The sequence below is a fragment of the Sinohyriopsis cumingii genome, unplaced genomic scaffold (assembly GCF_028554795.1).
Source record: "Sinohyriopsis cumingii isolate HCF-2022 unplaced genomic scaffold, ASM2855479v2 utg001237l, whole genome shotgun sequence".
Taxonomy (NCBI): domain Eukaryota; kingdom Metazoa; phylum Mollusca; class Bivalvia; order Unionida; family Unionidae; genus Sinohyriopsis; species Sinohyriopsis cumingii.
The window spans coordinates 1,175,898-1,201,516 of record NW_028315973.1 but is presented as its reverse complement, the minus strand read 5'-3'; the positions used below and the strand labels follow the sequence as shown (position 1 = coordinate 1,201,516).

Below are 25,619 nucleotides of genomic sequence, written 5' to 3'. Positions count from 1 at the left end.
ATAAATTCCTGTGGTGGAGCCAACCCGTGTGAATCGAAATAAACAATTCCATGTGGATCAATCGCGTATGCTACCCAGCGAGTTCCATCACTGGTACTATTATCGAGATTAATAATACCTGTCTCGGGATTGTTTGGTCGTTGCGGTAACTGATCTCGCATAAAAACACCTCTAAAGTTTTTATATTTAATTGTTTAGTAGCATCAAGCAAATCACAATTTGACAACGGTGAAATCAACGAAGTGTTCCTGGAAGTCTCAGACCTTTCCCTTGATGAGTTCCTGGAAGCCTTAAGCCCTTTCCCGTTGCCTTTATTAATGCCATTCCAGCAGCTGTTCCAACAGCACCTAACACAGCTGCTTTTGCAATGGCTGGTGCCGCAGCAGCTATCAGCACTGGTAATAGAAAGATACCGCTGATTTTTAGCAACGTCGCTGATGGCTCCAGCAGAGAGTACAAGTCATATTCCAGTTCGGGATTGTCTGGCTTTATCGAGATGTTTAAGTTGACACGATGTCAGTGATAACTTATTTTCACCGCCTGTGGTTTGACTGTGCTTTAGCATTATTGTGGTTCCTGTTTTTTTTTCCACTGACGTGGATGGTAGTTTCTTGATCTGACCAAGAGTCAGACTGACACTAATGTGATGATACAATGTCATTTATAAAATACTAGTATTTTTAAATAGTTACATGTTTTCCACTGGTGCATCAATAACTCTCATTTGATCACCAACACTTTCAAGCAACATTGCTGTGTCACTAAGTATAATCGCGATTGCTCTGCCATGATCAGCAGGTAAATGACCTATATGAGTTCAGAAGTGTATATCAACAAATGATTGTTTAAATAAATCCACGTATTCCAGCAAAAAGTAATAGGTTGGATAGAGTTGTGAAATCACTCTGAGATATTTGCAACCCAGTGTCGATGTTTTGGACACGTCCCATATACAACATCAATTGATGATATGCAGAGAGTTCTTGATGTCCGTTTATCCTCAAAGCAACTTCAGAAGCTCTAAATGTGTCAAATATCATTGGATTTCCTTGTTGATTGTCTAATCTAGCATTATTTTGAAACAGGATAAATATATGTCATGGTGTTCTCACTCCCTGCTGTAATGCTATTTGCCATGTAAACAACCCAGGGGCATTAATTGGAGTGCTATCTGTGATCATTGTAAACCACGATAACAACAAGCACCCGAATATGACCTTTCTAACATATCTGCAAAATCCAAAAATATAAGACAATGGAATCGCATATGAAAACTCTTCATCGTTGTCTAGCATTGCTCGATGTGCAGCAAATCCCAGGTTATAATTTTCATTTATTGATATTACTGCAGGTGTTTCTGCAGTTCCAGCTGCGTTTCTCACATTACCCATGGTTACGTTTGTGTGTTCTGGTTGATCAGTTCTGTCTTTTGCAAACATCATCATTGGTCCGGCCGATCTCGTGTAATCGTCAGAGTACCTTGCAAGTCCAAGTAAGTATTGTCATGGCAACATCGTGTTCTAGACACGATTCAATATTTTTTTATGTCAATCATTTATGTAGCACTGTTAAATAACGTCATTATGCCATTGTTAACAAAACCAACACAATCATCTGCTTTTAAAATTCTACATTCAACTTCGATAAATGCCTCACAAGGCTGGAAATATCTACTTGTATCCTGAACTTGTAATTCAATTCTTCCACATGCATTGGGTACACACGCCTCATATGAATAATACTGATAATCGCGCACAGACTCATCTTTGGGAACTGGTGCATTCATATCAAATGCTGTGTTGGATATGCGCTTGAACATTTTTATTATAGTTGTTATTGTCTAACATGAAGACCACTTCCTGCTATCAACTTGCAGTTATATTTTTTTCTATTTCTTTGGCAGAAGGTACACCAGCCAACTTTGCTAGAATTTTTATTTGCAGCTTGATTTATTATTTTACTGACATCCGTGGGCATAACCTCAGTGCTTGGTAATTTCACTGGTTGTGGTTTTCGTCGTATTACTCGTGCTATTCTGTCTTTGATTGCCATGAACGCTTTACCAGCAACATTGCTGATTGCACCGGGAGCTTTATCTTGGATAACGTTGATGGCTTTCATTGATAATTGTTTTGCAATTGGTGCTGCTTTTGGAGCCATCCTTGCAAATAATCCCTGAATAACATTACCGAGTCCATCTCTGTAATATGCGCTGTAAACAGGTAATTGTGAATTTACTAATCTGACCATTACGGGTCTGCGCTGAGAGTTGTGTATGATCATCTTATTTGTTATTTGTTTAATCGCTGTAGTAGCCATCCGTGATTTCATCAATAAGTTCCCGATAAACATTAATATCCACGATACTGCCTTGAAATAATCATCGACAAATATCAGCTGCTTCATTGATCATTTCCCGAGAATTATTACCGGCTCGTTTTCTTCCTATGAGATCTTCTAGCCGTTGCATGTCATCGAGAATATTGTTAGGATAGGCAATAAGACCACTTCCTTGAATAGTAATACCACTTCCTGTAGGTGCATCGTAATTGTTCTTGTCACCTTTCTTCTACTTACTGTTTAAATTCAAAATATTTTGGATCGTGTAAATTAATCGGTGAATTTTTAGCAGCAAAATATACTATAATTTTGACATTCATATCCACTTGCAGCAATATCAATTAAATCATTCTCATCTTTAAATTCCTCCAGAGCACTATCAGTAAACATAAATCTAGGTTGTTTGCCTTCTATACTTGGCAGTGGATTTTTTTGTTGTTGTTCTATCTGTTGCTGCGGTGGAGAAAGTTGATACGGTGGTGGTGGAGAAGAAGATATAGAAGGTTGTAGTTGTTTATTAAGCTCTTTATCAAGTCTTATTTCTTCAACAAGTACATCGTATTTAGCATCCTCACATCTGATTTGTTTTTTGTTGTAATATAGATGATATGTCCATTTAATAAAATTGTCATCATTTATGGTTTCATGACCAGGTTTTAATATTCTAGATTTATCATACACGTCAAGTAGTAATTTTCCAGGCAATTCTCATTCTTTAGTATTTTTAATTTCTTCAACTGCACCTTCGTTACATTTTTTAATCAATTCAATATTTCCTTTTTTTACTTTGGGTTTAGGAGCAAGTTCTTTTACGCCAGCAATGCAAACATTCTCAGGTGTTTCTTCACCTGCAGGAGGGTGAGCTGCAGCTACTTCAGTGGAAGTTTTCGTAAAATCTTTTTTGTTTGTTTAGTTCTCGCCACTATTTTTTCTGTTTGTTTAGCGGTTTGTTGTACTGGCACAAGTAGACCTTCAGTAGCCATTGCAACTCTTTCAGTAATGGTTTTAACAGGCCTAAATAACTGTTATGCACCTTCTGCAAATTCAACTTGGGGTTCTTGACGCACTTGTAGTTTTTGTTTAACAGAATCTCTCAAGGGTTGTTGTTGTTGTTGTAAGGTTTAATGCCATTTTTCAGCACAAGATAGGCTATACATGGTGGCCAGTATTAGTGGTGGAGGAAGAACCCAGGAAATCCCCAGAAAGAACCACCGACCCTTGAGAAGCTTTCTCACATACCCACATTGGCCGAATCCGAGACTCGAACCTACGCAGACAGAGGTGAGATGGCAGTGATCCATAACGGAGAGCGCTTTAGACCACTCGGCCACTCGGGGCCCGAATCTCTCAAAGGAATATATTTCTTAATTGCTTCTAGTCACTCTCACTCTCGAGCTGATCTAGCTGTATGAGATTCCAACACTGGGGGCATTATCTGATATAATTTTATTTTATTTGACAGCAGCAACGAGGGTGCGACCTCTCCATTAAGGTAACCCGTATAGACTTTTTTACCTGGCCTTCCAATGGTGTGTTCCTTTTTGAAAGCTTCATTTTTCAAAATGGAACCTTCCTCCCTTAACGTAAGCCATATACCAGTAGACTTCTTTGCTCAGATTTATTGAGGTGGGTTCACCCCCTCTGCTGCTACAGAGACTAGCTGTAACAGTGCTCTTAGGACACCCTCGCCCATTTGTTGACCCCCAAATCAGTAGGATGCTTTTAGGTAAATGAAATAAATGTACTAAGTTTTGTTTAAACTGGTTCAAGAGAAATGTTCCTACAAATCAAATGTGTAGTGCTTATGTTGTTCAGAAACGAAATGCAATGGCTAAATCTAATTTTAGTGATAGTGACCTTCACCTTTCATGTACTAATCCCCACATTACTGGGGTTCTTGTAGGGACAAGGGGAACACATTTCTTTGAGTTCTGTTATCTACAGCTGAAATTATTATCCAGAAACTAAATGCACAAAATTTCTTTTAAGCAACAGTAACTTGACCTTGAAGTCACTAACCCCAAAATCACTAGGGCTTCTCCTTGGACTAAGTGAAATACATACATATACACCAAATTGCATTAAATTATGTCCATTGTAACTAAAGTTATCATCTAGCTGTTTGTGTGTGTATGTGATTTGGATTTTTAACATAGCTTTAACAATTGTACAGTCATATCACTATAATGTCCACAGTGAGGCAGTTTATAGTGATGCCTAGTACTGGGGCATCATGCCACAGACACGTAGTATCATATCCCACCCAGTCACATTATCCTGACACCAGGCCAACCAATCGTAACACTAACCTCTGAATGCTGAGTGCCTAGCAAGATAGCTGTTAGTACCATTTTTATAAGTCTGACTTAGATGGGGTTCGAATCTGCTACCTCCTGCATCTGTGGCAGATGCTTTAATCACTTTCATCACCACTATCACCTTGAAACTAAAACAGATTGCTGTTAGCCCATCTAGATGGATCAAGGTAAAGATAAACACCATGAAGCTTCATTAGCAAGATATCTACAAACACTGTGGTTTTATATTTTCAGCATATGATAACTATATGTGGCAGCCAATATATCTAGTGGAGGTAGAACCTGGGAAAACCCCTGGAAGACCCACAGACTCATGTGAAGCTAATGTCCACATTACTATAGATAGTCATAAAGAAGAGGGGGAAAAAGCCAGTGAAAATACATTTAAAGCTAATAGGGAACAATTCTTACTTTAGTTCGTTATTTTTGTCTTCAATGAACCCGTGCTTCTCTACAAATCAAATCTACCTGCAAAATATGTCAATGACATGAAATAAAGGATTAAGGATAGAATGTTGAAGGTACAAATAAAAGAGAAATTCTCATCTTCCTTAAACCATTTATTATATGACAAAGAAAAAAAAATAAGCCTATACGAATCTACATGAATACACAGACTATATACATCTGTTACTAAATGCAAGCCTTCAAGGTATTGTGTTACTAAATGCAAGCCTTCAAGGTATTGTGCAACTGATAATTGTAAAAAGTATTCATAAGAAACTGTGCTGACTAGGAAGAAATATAACTTCCCACTGCTGGAAGTAAGGTTAATTGAGGTTGTATCAAGACAAACATTTGTCATGTGATATGGTGATATGGGTCACTGTAAGACAAACATTTGTCATGTGATATGGTGATATGGGTCACTGTAAGACAAACATTTGTCATGTGATATGGTGATATGGGTCACTGTAAGACAAACATTTGTCATGTGATATGGTGATATGGGTCACTGTAAATTATTGCAGCAGTTTTAGCCTGAGTAAACTTTTAATGAAAAATATTTTAGCTTTTAAGAACAATTATGAAATGCATGGTTAAAATATAGTTATAAAGTTACTCAAGAAACACCAGGATACTATATATATATATATATATATATATATATATATATATATATATATATATATATATATATATATATATATATATACACACACACACATACATACACACACACACTTAGTCGTACTTGTATAACCCAGATATTCCTGGGAACAAACAGTTAGGCCCAATCAGGCAATCATCCACAATGCTCAGTGTAAAATCTATCAAAATTTTAAAATACTGACCAAACATTTGCAACAAACATTTAGACTGGTTAAAATTGCACCATGTTATGTGGAAAATTAAATTTTTTAGGTTCATAATGACAGGCACTACTTGTGTATTCATTCTCCTTCTTGTGTACTTTGACAATGTAAAGAGTGGATAAAATAAAGTCTTGCTATTTAGTACATGAGATTCATTGGTACTGTATTTTATAATTATCCATTTTGGTTTTGTTTTCATACTTTATGGCACTACAAGACATGTAGGTTATTTAGTGCCAAGACAATTGCAGTGAAGTGCCTTGTCCAAGGACACACTACATTAGCAGACCCAGGCTGACTCAATGGTAAAATTCAAACCCACACACCTTCGGTAATGAGTTTAGCATGCTAACCACTAAGCCACTGCAGCTCCCTCAAATCGGTCTGTAATTTTAAGAAATAAATGTCACATTTTGCAGGATTCATCAAGTGATAAAGCTTGAAACTTTATTACACATTATCAATGGCTTTTGACCTTCATGTAGTGTGCAATACATTTTCAAGGTTTATGACTTCATAAATCCACTAAAGAAAAAAATACCATTCCTAAATTAACAAAGAGCATGACGGGCTAAATTTTGTTCCTGCATGGGGAAAGGATAAGGCCTGAATTTTACCAGCAGAACCTAAGTCTTTACTTAAACTCGAGTACAAATTCCAGTCTGGCTTAAAACTGACAAATCAAAGTCTTAAGGCCAGACAAAACTTTTAGACTTATTTCATAAAATTTTGGGCTGGTTTTAGTTAGATATGTTCCAGTATGTGCTTACATACAGGGAAACCTCACAATAATATAGTACTTGGGGTTGATTACTGCCGACTGCATTATGTACTAAAACACCATACTGCAGTACAGAAAGATTAAATATTCAATGACTGTGTGTTAGTTTGGGGGCTAATTCAAATAACAAAAGGAATTAAGATAGCTCCAAGCTTGATGGAAATGACTAATCATTTCTGTGTAAGAACATTAACTGTGATCTCATAGTTAAAGGTTTCTGAAACTAAACTGAATTATTTCTATGTTTGTCAGTTTGGCTGATGTCTTGAGTAGTGTCACAAAATAAGGGATGTCAAAGAAAAAATGCTGGATGCCATGAACCCAGGAAAACCCGGAAAGAACCACCAACCCAGGAGAAGCTACTGGCAAGCTTTCTCACATATCCATGGTGGCCAAGCCCCAGACTTGAACCCATGCAGACAGAGGTGACATGGCTGTGATCCATAACAGTAAGCGCTTTAGACGTCTTAGCCATTCTGGGCCCCCAATTCTTTAGTGTGCGAACAAAATAATTTACATTAAAGTTTTGAGGTTTCATTAGAAAAAATTGTACATAAAACTGCTAACAAATGAGTTAGAGGTCTAATGTATATTAATCCACAAAATCTTCTCGAAGCTGCCAAGGAATGAAGAAGAATGTATTTCTCAGTGAAGAAAACTGTCTTTCACCTAGGTATTTCTTGGTGAATTTTTCAATGAAGTCAATCAGTTAGAATTCATGATCTGATGTGAATAGCATACACCAATCTATTGGTACATTATATGCTAAGTGAGGAAACTGCACTCGGTTACTTACCTTGAATCAGATATAAGTGGTGCCACTGGAAAAGCTGGTCCAACATTAAATAAAACACAGGTCTTAGGTTAAGCTATGTTTTCTTTACCAATACAATCATTCCGTTTCCAGGTAATATTTTTTGTGTACAAGAAGTTTTATTTTATTTGAACTATTTTATTTATTTGAACAACATGTGCTGAATGGTTAGGTTAAATTTCAGTTCAAAAGTAACTATATATTTTTGGAATGAGTCCAAGACTGCAATCTTTCTTTTTACTTGAATCCAAAGGCAAAAAAAGTATTTAGTAACATTAAAGGTGAAATATTTGCATACTTTATATAACTTGTAATGCATGTGATTTTTTTTAATTGTTTCATAATTTTTTTTTTCTTTGATAATCATTTAGAAAATAAATAAAATAGATTTCTTTTTCACCAAATATGCAACCTACTTACAAAGTTTGGTAATGATGGAGTACTTAAGTTACTGTGTAGGTATGTATCTGGTTTGGTTTAGTATGGATTTTACAGACAGGTATGTATCTGGTTTGGTTTAGTATGGAATTTACAGACAGGTATGTATCTGGTTTGGTTTAGTATGGATTTTACAGACAGCAAAATAAGTAATTTAGTGCCAAGATAATTCAAGTCATGTGTCATGACAAGGGATAGACTATGATAGGATCTGAACCTGCACCTTTTTGGTCATGAGTCCAGCATGCTCACCAATGACCCATATGTATGTATGTATGTATGTATGTATGTATGTATGTATGTATGTATGTATGTACCTTTCTCTTTGATTATTTATTATATGTTCAATATATTTGTATGTATGTATGTATGTATGTATGTATGTATGCATGCAATGCAATGTAATGTATGTATGTATGTATGTATGTATGTATGTATGTATGTATGTATGTATATATGTATGTATGTATGCATGCAATGTAATGTAATGTAATGTATGTATGTATATTTGTATGTATGTATGTACGTATGCATGTATAGGGTTTGATGGCATATTAGCACAATACTGGCTAAATGGTGCCAATTAAAATTTACAGTTCTAAAAGTGTACAGATAAAGCATTGCAAAACAGACCCCATCTCAGGGAAAATAAACCCTTTTAAATAAATGTAAACATAGAGTACTACAAGATAAAAGATAAGGATGTGAAAATTCCATAAAAAATAGTATCAGATCATTACAATATAGGATGGACAAACAACATTATAATGTGATATGCTCCACCTTATGGTGGGTATGTAATAATCTCAAAGACAATGAGAACATACTTTACTACTAAACTTCAAGGGTATTACCTATTTCTACATTATGGATATGTTATGTTGATCATAATAAGAAACATATATAAATACTGTATTACAGTTATGTGAATTTTAAATGTGGCACAATTTAGGTAAAAGAAAGAAAATGTAACATTTGAAATTATACTGATATCATCAAAACTCAGCTGTGGTCTAACCGATTTGTAAAATTTTACATTAAATTACAGGAAATGCTAAAATAAATACAAGTGATGATTGCCATCACAAATTATTTAGCAACATGATTGGAAATAATCTGAATAATAAGGACTGTACTTTTCTGTGGCACCATAAAAGCGTGAGATAACTGAGCACTAATGGGCATTAGGGACACTTTACACATGAGTATTTTCTATAACAGCACAGAGCATTTACAAATGGGTATTTACCATACTATAAATGCTACAGACCATTTACACATGGGTGTTTACTGTACTGTACTATAAATACAACAGACCATTTATACGTGGGTATTTACTGTACTATAAATAGCACAGAAATTTACACATGGGTATTTACTGTACTATAAATAACATAGAGCATTTACACATTGGTATTTACTGTACTATAACACAGAGCATTTATAATACCATAAATACTATAAATATGCTAATGTATTTACACATGGGTATTTTCTGTACTATAAATAAGAGAATTTCCTGTACCACAAATACTATAAATACCCTAATGAATTCACACATGGGTATTTACTGTACTATAAATACCATAGAGCATTTCCTGTACCACAAATACTATAAATACCCTAATGTATTTACACATGGGTATTTACTGTACTGACATAAAACTGATCTTAAAGGTCAGTAGCTCATAGAAAGATCATATATTTTGCTATTGTTATTAGTAACACACTCTATATTTGGTAAAACAGAATGGACATTATGCTAAGTGAGCAAGGTATAGCCTAATCTACTAGTACACGGACATGGGGGCCCCGAGTGGCCAAGTGATCTAAAGTGCTCTCCGTTATGGATCACTGCCATCTCACCTCTGTCTGCGTGGGTTCGAGTCTCGGATTCAGCCAGTGTGGGTATGTGAGAAAGCTTGCCAGTAGCTTCTTGTGGGTCTGTGGTTCTTTCCGGGGTTTTCCCAGGTTCTTCCTCCACCATTAATACTGGCCGCCATGTATAGCCTATCGTGTGCTGAAAAATGGCGTTAAACCCTACAACAACAACAACTAGTACACGACATGTATACAGAACTGGGTACACAATGTTTGCAGTTAAATTTGATACACAAATACAATTAATGTATTTCTACATCTATAGGAATAGATCACAAATTTCTACAGCCATAGGAACTGACCATCATTTTCTACAGCTTTAGGGACTGACCATCACTTTCTACAGCATTAGGAACTGACCATCATTGTCTACAGCTATAAGGATTGACCATCATTTTCTACAGCTTTAGGGACTGACCATCATTTTCTACAGCTTTAGGGACTGACCATCATTTTCTACAGTTATAGGGATTGACCATCATTATGTACAGCTATAAGGATTGACCCTGAATCTGTACATTTATAGGGATTGTCCATCATTTTGTACAGCTATAAGGATTGACCCATACTTAAGAATTTGCATTCCATACTTTTCTTGTTAGTTGTCTAGGGTCATCATGTGATGGCTTCATAATGTATAGAGTATGACACACTTTATTGACATATTAAACACAGTTCTGCAAATATAGCAAGTCAATTATATCATAGAAATAAAACTTAGTTATTTTAACAACATCCTGTAAAGAAAAGGAAATTAAAAAAGAAAAAGGGGTGAAAAAATAATTAGTGTACAGGCTGGCATAAAAATAACATATTCAGTCTCCATTCCATAATGTAACCTCTCAGCTGTGATACCAAATCTTGCAAGCAATTCCAACATATATTCTGTTTGTCTCAAAAACAAAAGCATGATGGGATATAGTATTACATTTTTAGCAGCTATGGTGGTGTTGCTAGTAATGTCAAACAACTGGCATTAAGTTTTTATCAGGGGAATATGTCAGCACCAAAAAGCATATGCAACTCCTGGTTATGTCAAACACTTGTGCTGTTAAGCATGAGCAAAACACACTCTTTCTTCAGTGAAATTCACTTAATTGTTGTGAAAGAGCATATTCACACAAGGATTCCAGACTCCAGCTTTGATAATCCTTGGTAAATCAATAGTGAAAATACTTAAAAATCTTAAATATTCTAGGGGATTCATTTTATGGTTTGGATGTCATCACAAAGCTCTGCAGGGATACAATTTCTTGTGAAAAAGCTTTATCTGTCTTGCCCAATTTTGATTAAGGTTTGTTAATATTCATTAAAAAGCAAAACAAAATGACAGAATTAAATCTTCTACTACCATTTCTGGTTTGACAGTATTGTCCTAATATCACTGTAAACATAAATAATTCAGCTGACTGCAAAAAGTAGGTTACAGTGAACCAGCTAAGATACATAACACAGGCTTACTCATGGTTGTTGCTAACATGTGAAGAAAAAAAAAACTGCTAGCTTTTGTATACAAGACCCATGCTACATTTGTGCTAGCTTGTGTATATAAAATATTTATACTAGCTTGTGTACATAAAATATTTATACTAGCTAGTTTATATAAAATATTTATACTAGCTTGTGTATATAAAATATTTATACTAGCTAGTTTATATAAAATATTTATACCAGCTTCATAGCTGCCTACCCTCACAATTTTAGTGTGAATTTCACGACTTTTTCAGCGATTCACTGATTCACACTGCATGCAAAAAAATCATGAATTCCCCAATTCTCAATTATTTTAAATCTTTAATAAAAATAACAGATTTCCCCTTAAGCACTACTTGTTATATCGGCAGTTGCTGAAATGGTCCAGTACTGCTGGTCGTGATATTAGTGGAACTATAGTTGATTAGTACAGTTGGCCCTGTAGCAAGCATTTTAACGTATTTTAATCTATATGATTGTATAAGAGCAGTTTTACAAATGCTTTTTAGAGAAACTGGGGCCTAACTAGAGTTTTGCTCCATGCATGCGCCGCAAACACTGATTTGAATTACCATTCGGCATCACATCTTGAAAATGTCTTCACCACCAAGGAAAAAGAAATGAATTGCACAAAACATGATGTTTAGTTTGGAATATACCAAAAATTGTCCGTGTATTCAGCCATCAAACACCGATATACATCATGCTTTTTTGCATGCAGTGTGCCACAAATTTTAGCATTGGGCATGGCGGCAGAGATGATGTAAGGAAGCACATTGGTAGCATAAAGCACATAGAGGTTGGGAAAATTAAGAACTCGCAGCAGATTTCAGCTCTGGAATATTTTAAGCCATCAACAGAAGGCCTGCAAGCTACCAAAGCTGAAGCATTGTTTGTGAGTTTTCTTGCTGAACACAATCTACCTTTATCAGCTGGAGACCATGCTAAATATTTGTTCTGACAAATATTCCAGGATTCGAAGATCGCTTCACGAATTCATGTGAAAATTCACTAATTTGTATCCCTATTTTCACTAATTGCAAGCCTGGAGGGTTGGCAGCTATGTAGATTGTGTATATAAAATATTTATACTAGCTTGTGTATATAAAATATTTATACTAGCTTGTGTACACAAGACATACACTGTATATTTATACTAGTAATTACTGCACAGTCTAATGACATTCTCTCATGCAATGCTTTAAGTATAAGATGTACAGCAAATACTCATGTCTAGTTGTGTCTTGTATAAGAAATGCCCAAATGGAAAATCATGTTTTTCTTAATAAGGTAAGAAAGCACAGAGTAAGTATCAAGTACTAATAACATTACTGATGCATGATAGTGATACTGTAGCTGAGGAACTAAATATAATACGAGATTAGAAATTAATATAAACCATGGGATTGTACTAAAAACATTATGAGTTCTACAATGCATACTGATATCTGTATGCATAATTATAAGTTGTATATTTGTAACTTAATTTGGTTTGATATATATGTGTGTGCCTACATATGTGCATGAAGTATAAAATTTACTTTTAAATATTGATCTGATAGGCATACATTAATATCAACTAGTATACATGATGGCAAGTAATACATGCAAGTCATAAAACAGCAAAAAAGTAGATCCATGATACATTATATGACTAATACAAATTACATTAGAAAACGTATAATAAGCTGAAAAAAGCATACATAATTACCATTACAAATCAAAAATAATAAATGTATCGGCAGTAACTGAGATGTGAAACAGCAACAAGTTGAACTAGATCTGTAAGCGAGTGTTCACAGAACAGACCCAGCCAATAAGCTAGACTAGATCTATCAGACAGTGCTTACAGAACAGACCCGGCACTAAGTTGAACTAGATTCATCAGAGAATGCTTACAGAACAGTCCCAGCAAAATATAAAGAATAAATACAATTGTTAAAAAAATTGGACAGATATCAGATAGACTCCAGATTCAATATTATACAGGACACAATGTCTAGTCATCTTATAAAAACAAAAAAAGTTTCATGAAGTTATGTTGACATGTGTGGTACTTGGACAGACAGACAAGCAAAATTCAGTATACAGACCAAAGCTTACATATGCTGGCGATATAATTAAAATCAGTTGTGAGTTCAAAGGTGTTCAAAGGTCATAAGACTTATGATGATTTTGTAGCCACAGTAGTAAGGAGGATACAAATGGACATATGCAAGTTCATTATGAATTTACTGGGAAAATTCATGGAAATTGTCACACTTTATCTTTTGACAGCTATTAACTTGATAAATACACTGTGACCCCACTATAGCATGCTCTGTTATAACATGAATTTGGATATAACACGGTCATGGTGTGGCTCCTGAAACTTCATATATATGTATTTTTCTCGTACAAAAAAATTCTTTCTTAAAAGTATGAAAAAACAAAAAGTTTATTATCATTTTGGGGAAGAGATCGTGTATGAATGATACAAGACGATCGTGATGTGGCTCCTGAAATTTTATATGCATTTTTTTGTACATGAAAAAGTAGTTTTTACTTCTTAAAAGTACAAAAATAATGTGTAAAACGTTTTATTCTGGGATCACATAGGGCTTCACCAAAGTCACAAACTTGGATTTTTTTTCTTCATTATTGGCAGCAAAATATACCATCTGGTGACTTTTTTCATTGGCAACATTGTTGGCTGTTTAAACTTGTATATACAACCATTATTTGGAGTGAAGAAATTCAGAGGCCCCATGAAAGGAAGCCACAAACTGGATATAAAATGCTCTGAAATTTATTTATTGTTACATAAACAAATTCTATGTCCATATTGACAGACCATCTAAACAGTGCATTGTCATATCATAATCCGCTTATCTTGACATCTAGCAGCTGAGTACTGTATGTTGTGAGATATCTGCTTTTTTTGTTGTTGACATTTCTGGTAACAGAGATCAACCAGACGAGGCATTATCTCATAATCTATCTTTCATTGGATTTTTGGCTGCTTGCTAGTAATTAATATATTTACGTAGACTGACAAATGTAAGTGGATGGTAAGTAAAATTCCTCTTCTTTTCACTCAGAATGAAATCCTTCAGAAAACTCACATTTTCTGTAATAATCACTGTCATCAAACAAGAACACCTGTGTCTTTATCATCCACTGACCCTTTGTTAAATTTCTGATGCATGTGTGGAAGATAGCATTACGCTGCTACCACAAGAACAACAAAAAACAAAGACAAAAACCCACATCTTACTTATTGGTTTATTCAAAAGGCAGGGAGGAACAGTAACTAAAATAGACCAAATGATGGCCAATTCCTTTTTAAAAATGTACCCAGATAAAATACATGGTGGAAATTTCAAAGGAAACAGATAATCTTTGAAGCTCCGATTGTTATGAAAACATACTTAGCAAATAGAAAAAAGTCAGTCTCAATCATGCAATACAATTATTTAATGTTGCTGCCACAATTAGAAATGGGCATTTGTTTGGTTCTCCAAAGCTGTCTTTTAGCAGTGACTTCAATAAAGCATGCACCCTTCTTCAAAGAAAGCCAACTACAATCTTCAATAAAAACAAAGAAGAACTTTTCTTCAAAGGAAGTCAGTGCCAAACTTAAATAAAAGTAATGGAATCTGATGGATTTTTGCATTTTCCTTACATGACTGGAACACATTATCTGTGCCATGAAAGTTTCATTTTAGAAGGGAAAAAGTTTATGCTTATGAACACTACCAATGGCAGCTTAAAATGCAAACTAACTTTTACTGTCTTGGGACATACTGAAAAGCAAATGTGCTTCATCATTCGTTACATGATTGTACTATGTTTTTCCACTGAATTCAGATCAATATGACCTGTGAAAAAATTATTGAATATTTTGAATCTGTGTGTGCATATTTTCGATGGAAGTGCTTGCATTATGGATTCAATGTTTATGAGATTCATGGGTTAGTACATCGTGTTGATACTCTATTCATGCTATACATTAGACGTGTATATATAAACAGTATTCATGTATATGTACCAATTCGTGGTTCCCTAAATAAACTATTATTTATGCCTTCTCTGTTTTCACTACAGGTGTATTTCTCATTTAATATGCACTGATTTAAGATGGCAGCTGTGCCGATGAAGCACGTATTTTACTGCCTGCATTTATTACCTACCCCTTCATTTTCTTCAGCTAACTGACCTGGCTGCTTATAACACGATTCAGTCTATAACACGGTCGGGTTCTATGGCTCCCAACTACCATGTTATAGCGGGGTCACACTGTATGGAAAATGTAAATAAAGTTTGGAAAAACGTTTACTTAAAGAAATATTTCAGTTCAAACATTTTAAAATTATGCATATATACTGCATGGTCAGTACCAAAATATTGCAAGGGGAAGTTTGAATGATAATGCATCAGAGGACAGCGGACGGTTTGTTTGTTTTTAGATCAATGTTATGTTCACTTCAGCATTATATAAACTGCAACTAAGAAATTTATATGAGCTAAATATCTTCAAAAAAATACATTTATAACAACATTAAACCCTGAGTTACAATTGCTTTTAATTCTGTGCCCTTTTTCTACCATCAAGGACTTAAGTTTGTAATGATTTCCATGAAAAAAGAATATGCTGTGATTTCTGGGACAATCATTTGAAAAATGATAAATCATGCTTTACCTGGGCCAAACATTAAAAGCAAATTGGTTCTTATTTAGCTTCAGCATAAAAAATGTTTGACTCATAAATAAACAGTTTATGTTTGCTATCGAAGTACTGTTATCACTAGTTTCAAATAGGAAGTACATACAGACATTGTAAATAAACAAACCCTGTCATGTCATTGATATCAATTGTGACTGACAAGGACAGTGATAATTTGGTACTTTTGAGTGATTTATTTCATAGAAGTACTTTTTAAAAGTTTCATTCTGGTACAAAGATGTCTTCTCCATAATATACCTAATAAATAAAATGCAACATGAACTTTTCCTTTATCTATTACAGTAGAACCTGTCTTGAAAGACCACCCATTCTGCCAAACAGCAATGGTTTCCCGAGACAGGTGGTCTCCCATGAGGTCATAACACTATATAATGAATATATCCATGCATCAAGAATGTGGTCTCACAAGACAGGTAGTCTCTCATAGCAGAGGTGTTACAAAACCAGTTTTACTGTACATACCAACCAACTATAAAGTATCAAATCTACAGAAGAAATCCAACTTCTAAGAAAATGATGTATCCCATTTGCATGATCAAAAAACCTAAGTAGTTGAACAGTCAGATATATTGGCAAGATTTCTCTCTATAAGACTGTTTCATGTTGAACGATTCTCTGATTCAAAAAGCAGTTAAAAAATGCTGAAAAAGGTCTAAAAGATGGACAAGTCAACCACAAAATGAATGATGCATCATTTGGTAGTATTTTGTTCTTAAACACTGCAAAATTTAAGATCAGAAAATTGTGTGATAATTTTGCTTATGAAAATTAGAGTATTGCATTGGTAGAAATGTTAAAATACATACCAAAAAAACCCAATGTGATTGTACTAACTTTTAATAGTATATTAGGACAAAGGCAAACAAGAAATCAAATAATTAAAATATACAATACTTTTGATTAATGAAAATACTATGAATTAATATGATTACCATGTTATCACAATCTAATAACCAACTAATACTGTTCAAATTACTTTGTTCCCTATAACTGGAATAATAAAGAAAAAAAATGAATGCACCTGATCATACACACTAACCAGACCTCTTAAAACATGCTGCAAATCGTAACATTTTAGTGAATTACATGACCTAAATTCTACTAAAAATGATAAGCTCCGTGAATGTAATATGTGATTATTTTAAAGGCAGTCTTTCGGTGAAAATCCCATGTTGATAAAGTCAATCATTCAGGGGAAGCAATAACAAAAACTGTCATGACTGCTACTTTAAATAAATGCTTGTGTTCATGTTTTCTCGATAAATTTAAGTAGGCAGTGTTCCATGTTATCTATATTTTGAACAACCACACTTCACATAATCTGTATTGACACTACATGTAACTTTTTATCAATATGGCAGGGTAAAATGGCAATATAAATGTATATCTTTGCGTATCTATAATTTGTAGAAAGTTTACATTGTTAAAATTGGAGATCTGCTAAGATCTAACAACGCTAAAATATAATTGTATTTACAGTACAATGAATATTTACTTGTATGTCAAGTCCAACTGTAAACATGACAGACCCAAATCTGCCACTGCATAATACACAGCAGCTCAGGGTCTACATTACTTGTTCTACTTATTACTACTAACAAACTGCATAGACCCAGATCTGCTGGTGCACTACATGATGTCATGTGAATGAAGGTGTTTGATGTGATCTTGGAATGGTCAACACCTAACTGCTTCATAAAACAAAACACAAAGCTTTCACATAAGAATTTTAATTAGCCATCACAAGCATTTATGTGATCTACCAGTGATCAAGATGTGTTTCACCTACACAAAATTGTAGCTCACACAAAAATCTGAATCTAACAGAAGTGACCATAATGGCAATTTGAGGTTAAAATGATCCAAACAAAATCAGAATGGATAGAAGCTCTCATTTTGTGATGTGTGGAAAATGTTGCAATAAATGAAGCACTGTTCTATGCTGTACAGATTACTTATTTGTAATAAGCAGCCTGTACAGTAATATACACTCTACAACATTTCAAAACTTATCAGATGACACAAGATGCATACACTTTTTGCAGACAAGACACACAATTTAGCATCACTTAAACTCTAAAATGTATCATACTCTAATATAAAATAAATTTCAACTTTGTACACCAGTTTCCACTCATACTGAATGTACTGTACTGTACTTACTTATAAGTCGACCTTCTTATACAAAAAATTGTATGTATGCAGAGTAGGGTTGTCCTATAGGTGAGACAAAAAATTTTTTTAAAAATCTGACCGTACTCCTTAAGCTTGTAAAGGCAAACCTGCTTTGTTTTACCAGTTCACAATGTTTTCATAGAGCTGCTAATTCCATAAATCCAACCTTAATCCCCTAAAATGTAAAAGCAGCATTGCTTTGTCTTTCCCAGTGGACAAACCTTTGATTGTACTGTGAATCTGATACTTGTTCAGTGTCATGCTGAGTCCCTTTGATCATACAACGCAAATGACACCTTCTCAGCTGCAGCGATCCTTTGAGGAGATCTCAAAGTGTCTCTTACAGAGCCCAAAGTCATCAAAGTGTCTCTTACAGAGCCCAAACACTACCTGTATAATGGTCCAAGATCATGAATTGTTAGTACTGATGGAACATTTAAGTTGAAAGTTACAGATTTTGCAGAGAAAAACAACAACAGTGATGCAGAACATGATTTTAGTGTGTCAGAGAAACAGGTGCATGACTTGTGCATGAAAAAGTCAGTTCTAGATGATCGTATCAAGCATATGAAGAGTGTGTGTGATTTAGATTTTTAATGCAGCTTTAACAATTTTTCAGTCATACAGATACAATGTCTGCAGGGTGACAGTTTATATCAATGTCTAGCACTGGGGCATAATGCTGAAGACATGTAGCATCATGTCCCACCCAGTCACATTATCCGGACACCAGACCTACCAGTCCTAACACTAACCTCTTAATACCGAGCACCAAGTGAGGCAGCTGTTAGTACCATTTTTATAAGTCTTTGCTATGACTCGGCCATGGTTCGAACCGCAACCTCCTGCACCTGAGGCGGGCGCTCTAACCACTACGCCACTGGAGTAGTCAAGTGTCTGAACAAAACGCCTGTTATGGAAAGCCCATATGTGAACTGTGAGTTTGGTCTGAATGAGTAGATTCTAGAGCAGCATCAAAATGGGCACGCAGTCACCAGAAAAGCCATATACATTTGTTTACATGCTGGGAAGTTAACTGTGCACCCAGTTGGAGACAAAATGGTGACTATGAGGACTTCAAGAAATGAGGAACAACATTTCACAGTAGTACTGAGTAGTTTGGCAAATGGTAAGAAACTCAAGTCACTATATGTGCTGAAATAGAAGACTATGCCAAGAGGAGTGGTTGTAACTGTTAACTTTAAGGGATAGGGAAAAGAGACAATTTGTTTAAACTGAAATGAAAAAGTATGGAACACTAGATGAGGCAAATTGTTGACACATAAGATATTGCTTGTGTGGGACATGCCTCACATGTACTGATGCAATCAGTGAAACAAAAGTTGTGGCGACATCAAACATACTAAGCTGTGATTCCTGGTGGCACAATGTCGGTACTGCAACCATTGGAAGTTGGTCTATACTAGACGTTCAAGGCAAATATGTGTAAACAGTGGCACAAATGGATTGCATTTGAGCCTAAAGAATTGACAAAGGCAGGAAATGTGAAGCATCCCAGGAATGATTAGTGTCTCAACAGGTGTGTAATGCTTGGGAGGAAATTCCAAATGAGATGGTTGTCAAATCATTTTAGAAATGTGGCATTTCCAATGCAATTGATGGAGGATGGCAAACTCTTCAGTGATTTCATTCAAGACAAGACCAACACTGAAGCACACACAGATGACAGTGAAGACAAAGAATCAGAGTTGAATGATAATCAGATGAGGAATCAGAGTCAGATGATGTTTATGATGACTAATAGCTGAGGAATTCAGAACTTTATCTGGTAACTCTGACGATTAAAATTAATTTTTGGCCTTTGAACCGGATGACATCAGTGTCATTTATAGGATACCGTGAATAGCAAAGTGTGGACTTTATATTTATTGTTTATTACAAGAATTTATAATTAATATATTATGAGATATTGTGAATTGCATCATTCTGGACTATCATTTTATACCTGTTTATTACCTATTATTCAATGCATGGATTTATTATATTGATCAAATGAAATGTTAAGCATTATGTATGGTTTTCATTTATGTGAAGCTGGATAAAATGTAAGTTGTCAACTTACTTGTACATATTGAATTCAATAATATAAATCTAATTATTCTATATTGGTTTAGTCTTTATTTGTCCTTTCTCTCCATCCAGTTTGAGTTATTTTTCCTAAGTGCAACTCTGACTCATTGATGACATGTCACCCCTTACAGATGGATCTGACTTGCAAAAAAAAAACTTTGACTTTCATCATACAGAAATTAGCTTTTTGCAGCCTTAAAATGGAGGGGAGGGTCAACTTATAGTCCAATCAACTTACAAGCTAGTATATACAGTACACAATATTAAAACAGACTCTTAACTTGATCCCTATACTAATTCAGGGATCGTCCTGGGCTTCGCCAATGTCGCAAATTGCGATTTTTTTCCCTTATTGGCGACAAAAATATCCCATCTGGCAATTTTTTTGGCGACATACTTTTTGGTTATTTAATTTGTACATACAATCATGGATCTGGACTGGATAAATTAAACAGGAGAACGAAAGGAAGCCACAAACTTGACTAAGCAATGCATTGGAATCAATCTGTTACACAAACAATCCTTTGTTCGTATTGACGACCCCATCTTTACAGTGCATTGTTACATCATAATCTGCTTATGCTGACATCTGGGCTGAGTACTGTATGCTGCGATAGTCAATCATGCTACCGCACTATACCTACAACTGACCTACTTCTGAAGACGCGAATAGAACAGATACAATTAATTGTATGGCTAATCCTTCTGTGTTTTTTTTTTTTTTTTTACATATACCAATACAATAGTTTCGCTGAACCTTTATAGAAAACCGATAACGTTTGAAGTACCCACTGTGTATAAATACAAAGCATATGGAAAAAATTTCAATCACAATTATATCTGTCGCCAGTGCAGCATTTTACTCATTGATCTTTTCCTTTTGCCATCAATTCCATGTTACGGCTGCAGAGACTTTAACTCCGCAACAAGAAATAGCACAAAAAAAACAAACAGTTTTGCATAATTTATAATAATTATTTATTTCTCAAAACACAGGAGTGAAAGAATCCCTAAATTGGGTGTGAATTTATGCTTATATATACGGTCCAATATTGCCAGGTGTTGACTTGTGTAAGTTTCCTTCATGGGAAGATCCTATATTGCTTGTCGAGAAAATTTATACAGCATTCAGTGATCATTCTTGGGATTTAGGAAGCAATTCACTACAAGCTTTGTGAAGCTAGCCATAAAGGGGTGGGGGGTGGGGTGGGGCTGCTGATAGCTACTGGTGTCACCTGTCAGCACTGTAGACTGTGAACGTGGATTCAGTAAGATGAACCTCATAAAAACTGACATCAGAAATAAGCTCTGCATCTCATCTCTTGAGAATTTAATGAGAATCAGCATGTACAGATGTGAAAAATTAGACTTTGAAACTGCATTCAACAAGTGGGCAGTCCTAAAATCGCGACAGATCTTCATGTAACACTTTGTAACATTTTGTTAATGCTTGTTGTAATTAAAGTATTAGCTAACCCATCTTTTGTAATTTTCATTGCCTGTTACATTAATAGACTAAATTTTAACACTTGGAAAAATGTACACTACTTGTTTTGGCGACACTTTTTGAAAATTGGCGACAAAATATTGAGGTTGGCGATTTTTTTGGCGACAGCTTTTTAAAAGCCAGGACCATCCCTGCTAATTCCACCATACAGCAACCAAAATACATCAATAAAAGAAAGATGCCTATAATAAAAAAGGATCAAATAATAGCATAAGCTTAACAATATAAAGATGTGTTTTCACATTCATTTGTAATTGAACAATACAAAAGACCACCATTCTGCCAAGCCTGCATTCTATTTTAGCTAGAAAAGACATGTAAAAAACGAAAGCAAAACCACCCAAAAAAAAAAAGATACCACTGGTAATAAAAAGTTTGCATCAACGTAAACACAAAAGAAAACATGGTAACATCAGTGGTCTGATAATTATTATTAAATATCATCAGAGCATGAAATGTGACTATTGGTATTGTCACTGGATTTATTCTTGATTTAACTACAGAAGAAGAAAAAAATTATGGTAATTTTTGTCCCCCACCAACCAAGGCAAGATCATCAAAATTGTACAATAATAAATTTTGACTGTGCCCCTTATGAAAAAGCTGCAGAGGTGCTGGACAGACTTGGAAAAGCTCCAAGTTTTATAAGCATGTTTCATAAAGCATTTGAAAAATTGTGCAGACTGGTGGTTGGGGAATTAAGAGGAGAACCATTTCAGTGACCCTGACCTTGAAGATATGACTTTTTTTACTCTGGTACATTGCATGCCATGAAATGAATGAAAATGGCAGAGACAAAAAATATATGCCATGACAGACTTTAAGCTCATCAGAGCTTATGGAGTTTCTGAGCAATTTCGATTTCAGTATTTTCCACATGTGAAATACATGCTAACTACTGAGTCTAGGTCATGAAGTGTTTATTGCATATGAGATAACTAAGAAATCTATAGAGAAGGATTCCATTTTGTAACTGTTAAGTATGAATTTATATATGAGATTTATGATATAAGTAATTCTTTAGTTATCTAAAGTAATAATTCCAAAGCATGGTCTAAAAATAAGCTGTAGTTTCTGAAGAAAAAAAAATACAAATAAGAATTTGTACTTCTAATTTAATATCCATCATATGAGGTGGGTCATTCATATAATGTTTGCTAAAGACTTCATTTTGCATCACTTACTTAATAGATGCATTTGTCCCTTATGATATCAATGATAAATATTCTTGCTCCTTGAAAATTAATTTCTATTCTTTTATCTAAAATTTTGTTTCTCAAAAATTTATTTAAAAAAGCACAAAGAGCAAAAACTAAAGCATAAAAAAATAACTACAAACAGTATCCAGAAAAAAAGACAAAATTAAGCTGCAACAAAAATATAAATAAACACTATTGTCAGAATAGGTCCTGGTCAATTGTTGAGATATCTGACACTGTATTACTGTAACATTTTGGCAAAAAGCTTAACCTAAATGCAGAGGTGTTAAGGTCCAGTCCATAGCTTTACTAACATAAAGATAGAGGGCAGTTTATACAACTGATTATCGCAACTTACAATTTTTTCATGACTCAGGTCCCTATACTAGATTTTATAATTTTCAATACATAGGTTCATTCTGATTATCATATCTCTATTTGGGGTTCCCAGTGTACATTTGAGTTTCTTAACAATAAAGTTTCAAGAATACAGGGCCCAAACTTGTACTTGGTTTGTGGTTAGTCTAGTCCAATTACTATATTTATCTGATTTCGATGCACACCCATCTGCAAACAATTGAAATCCAGGCCTGTCATCATGTAATGTGACAGCAGATACGGGTCTGTTCTGTTTGCCTGAATGTAAACCTTGTTGTTAAATCATACTCATCCTCATCCTTGGTCTACGTTGTTTGCAGTTGGGTGAACCTATAAAAATATAAGAAGAAATACACTTGCAAGAATGTACAACAGGCTGCCATGAAATGGTATAGTACTAAACTATGGTTTGAAATACTCCTGCTCTGTTGATTTCAAGTTGAGCTCCTGTGTCTCATCAGGTGGTGTGGCTTGTCTGAGAGGATGACTGGAAGATTTCTCATCTTCTGATGATGTATCATTTACAGATACATCCTCATCCTGAACCTGCGTAAATTGCCGAGGTGTGTTTGCATAACGTCTCACACTATCCATTCTCTCCAGAGGTTTTCGATGTGGTTGAAATGGCTTGGGAGACGGTACTCTATCATATTTTTCATTACCATCCTCTTTTTGTTGACTATTGCTATGGATTCTTGACCTTGGTGCCATTATCACATTATCTACTGGAATTGCATCTTCATGACCAACTGTTGATTCATGTGGCATCTGATTATGAAATTAAAATGACACAAATACAGTAGCTTGTTACTACAAGATACCTCAGTATACTAGCCCCCTTTGTAAGGCAGGTATAGTCAAGGATCCCAGTACATCATACAGTGGTGATACTATTTATAATGAATCCCTATATAATGAAGTAGAACATGTAACAGTATAAAGTAGCAGTACAGCAATAATATTTAAAATGTATCCCAGTGTAAAGTAGCATTATATGTAATGTTATTTATAATGTATCCCAGTATAAAGTAGTAGTATAAATAATGCTATTTATAATGTATCCCAGTGTACAGTAGTAGTATATGTAATGCTATTTATAATGTATGCCAGTATATAGTAGCAGTATCAGTAATGCTATTTATAATGTATCCCAGTATAAAGTAGCAGTTTATGTAATGTTATTTATAATGTATCCCAATATAAAGTAGCAGTTTACGTAATGCTATTTATGTATCCCAGTGTAAAGTAGCAGTATAAGTAATGATATTTATAATGTATCCCAGTGTACAGTAGTAGTATATGTAATGCTATTTATAATGTATGCCAGCATATAGTAGCAGTATCAGTAATGCTATTTATAATGTATCCCAGTATAAAGTAGCAGTTTATGTAATGCTATTTATAATGTATCCCAGTGTAAAGTAGCAGAAGCAGTATAAGTAATGATATTTATAATATATTCCAGGATAAAGTAGCAGTATAAGTAATGGTATTTATTATGTTTCCCAGTATATAGTAGTTTAAGTAATGCTATTTATAATGTATCCAGTATAAAGTAGCATAAATAATGCTATTTATAAGGTATCTCAGTATAAAGTAGCAATATATGTAATGCAATTTATAATGTATTCCAGTATAAAGTAGCAGTATAAGTAATGCTATTTATAATGTATCCCAGTATGAAGTAGCAGTACAAGTAATGCTATTTATAATGTATCCCAGTATAAAGTAGTATAAATAATGCTATTTATTTATTTATAATGTATGCCAGTATAAAGTAACTTTATCTAAATCAAAGTATATGTCACGGAATGGTGTAAATGTTGTTAATTAAATACATGTACTCGGTTTCGTTTCTTTTCTCTGTACAACGATACCCGAGGGTGATTATAATATGGTCTATGTATTTCGAAATCGTGAGTACGATTCGTCCTGTGCCACACGTGCAAGGTGCTTTTGATAAAGAATAACGAAAATTCTAAAGGTATAAATACGTTACTACATGTAAAGGACCTTTACAATACTAATGGTTTTGTCAGCAAGCGGCCTGCTAAAAGGAATCGCACAACTCCAGCTGTAGGGGTAGGTAATGTTTTGGGTTTTAAGTGATAACTAGTGTATTACCATATTTGCCTTTGCATGTTTGTTATAGTTTTCTTTACATACCATAATGCGTGCATTT

General features: G+C 34.6%; 1 protein-coding gene across 2 annotated transcripts in view; it reads right to left on the bottom strand.

Moving 5' to 3' along the window:
* Positions 1 to 5,205: 5,205 nt before the first annotated feature.
* The window catches only part of LOC149772705 (cytosolic purine 5'-nucleotidase-like), a 329,115-nt gene continuing 308,701 nt past the window's right edge, over positions 5,206 to 25,619 (bottom strand). For both annotated transcript variants that reach the window (XM_089947470.1, XM_089947471.1), the window contains one exon: positions 5,206 to 24,205. In XM_089947470.1, the coding sequence (XP_089803596.1) occupies positions 23,840 to 24,205 (366 nt within the window). In that variant the 3' untranslated portion in view covers positions 5,206 to 23,839. The remainder of the gene's footprint in view (positions 24,206 to 25,619) is intronic.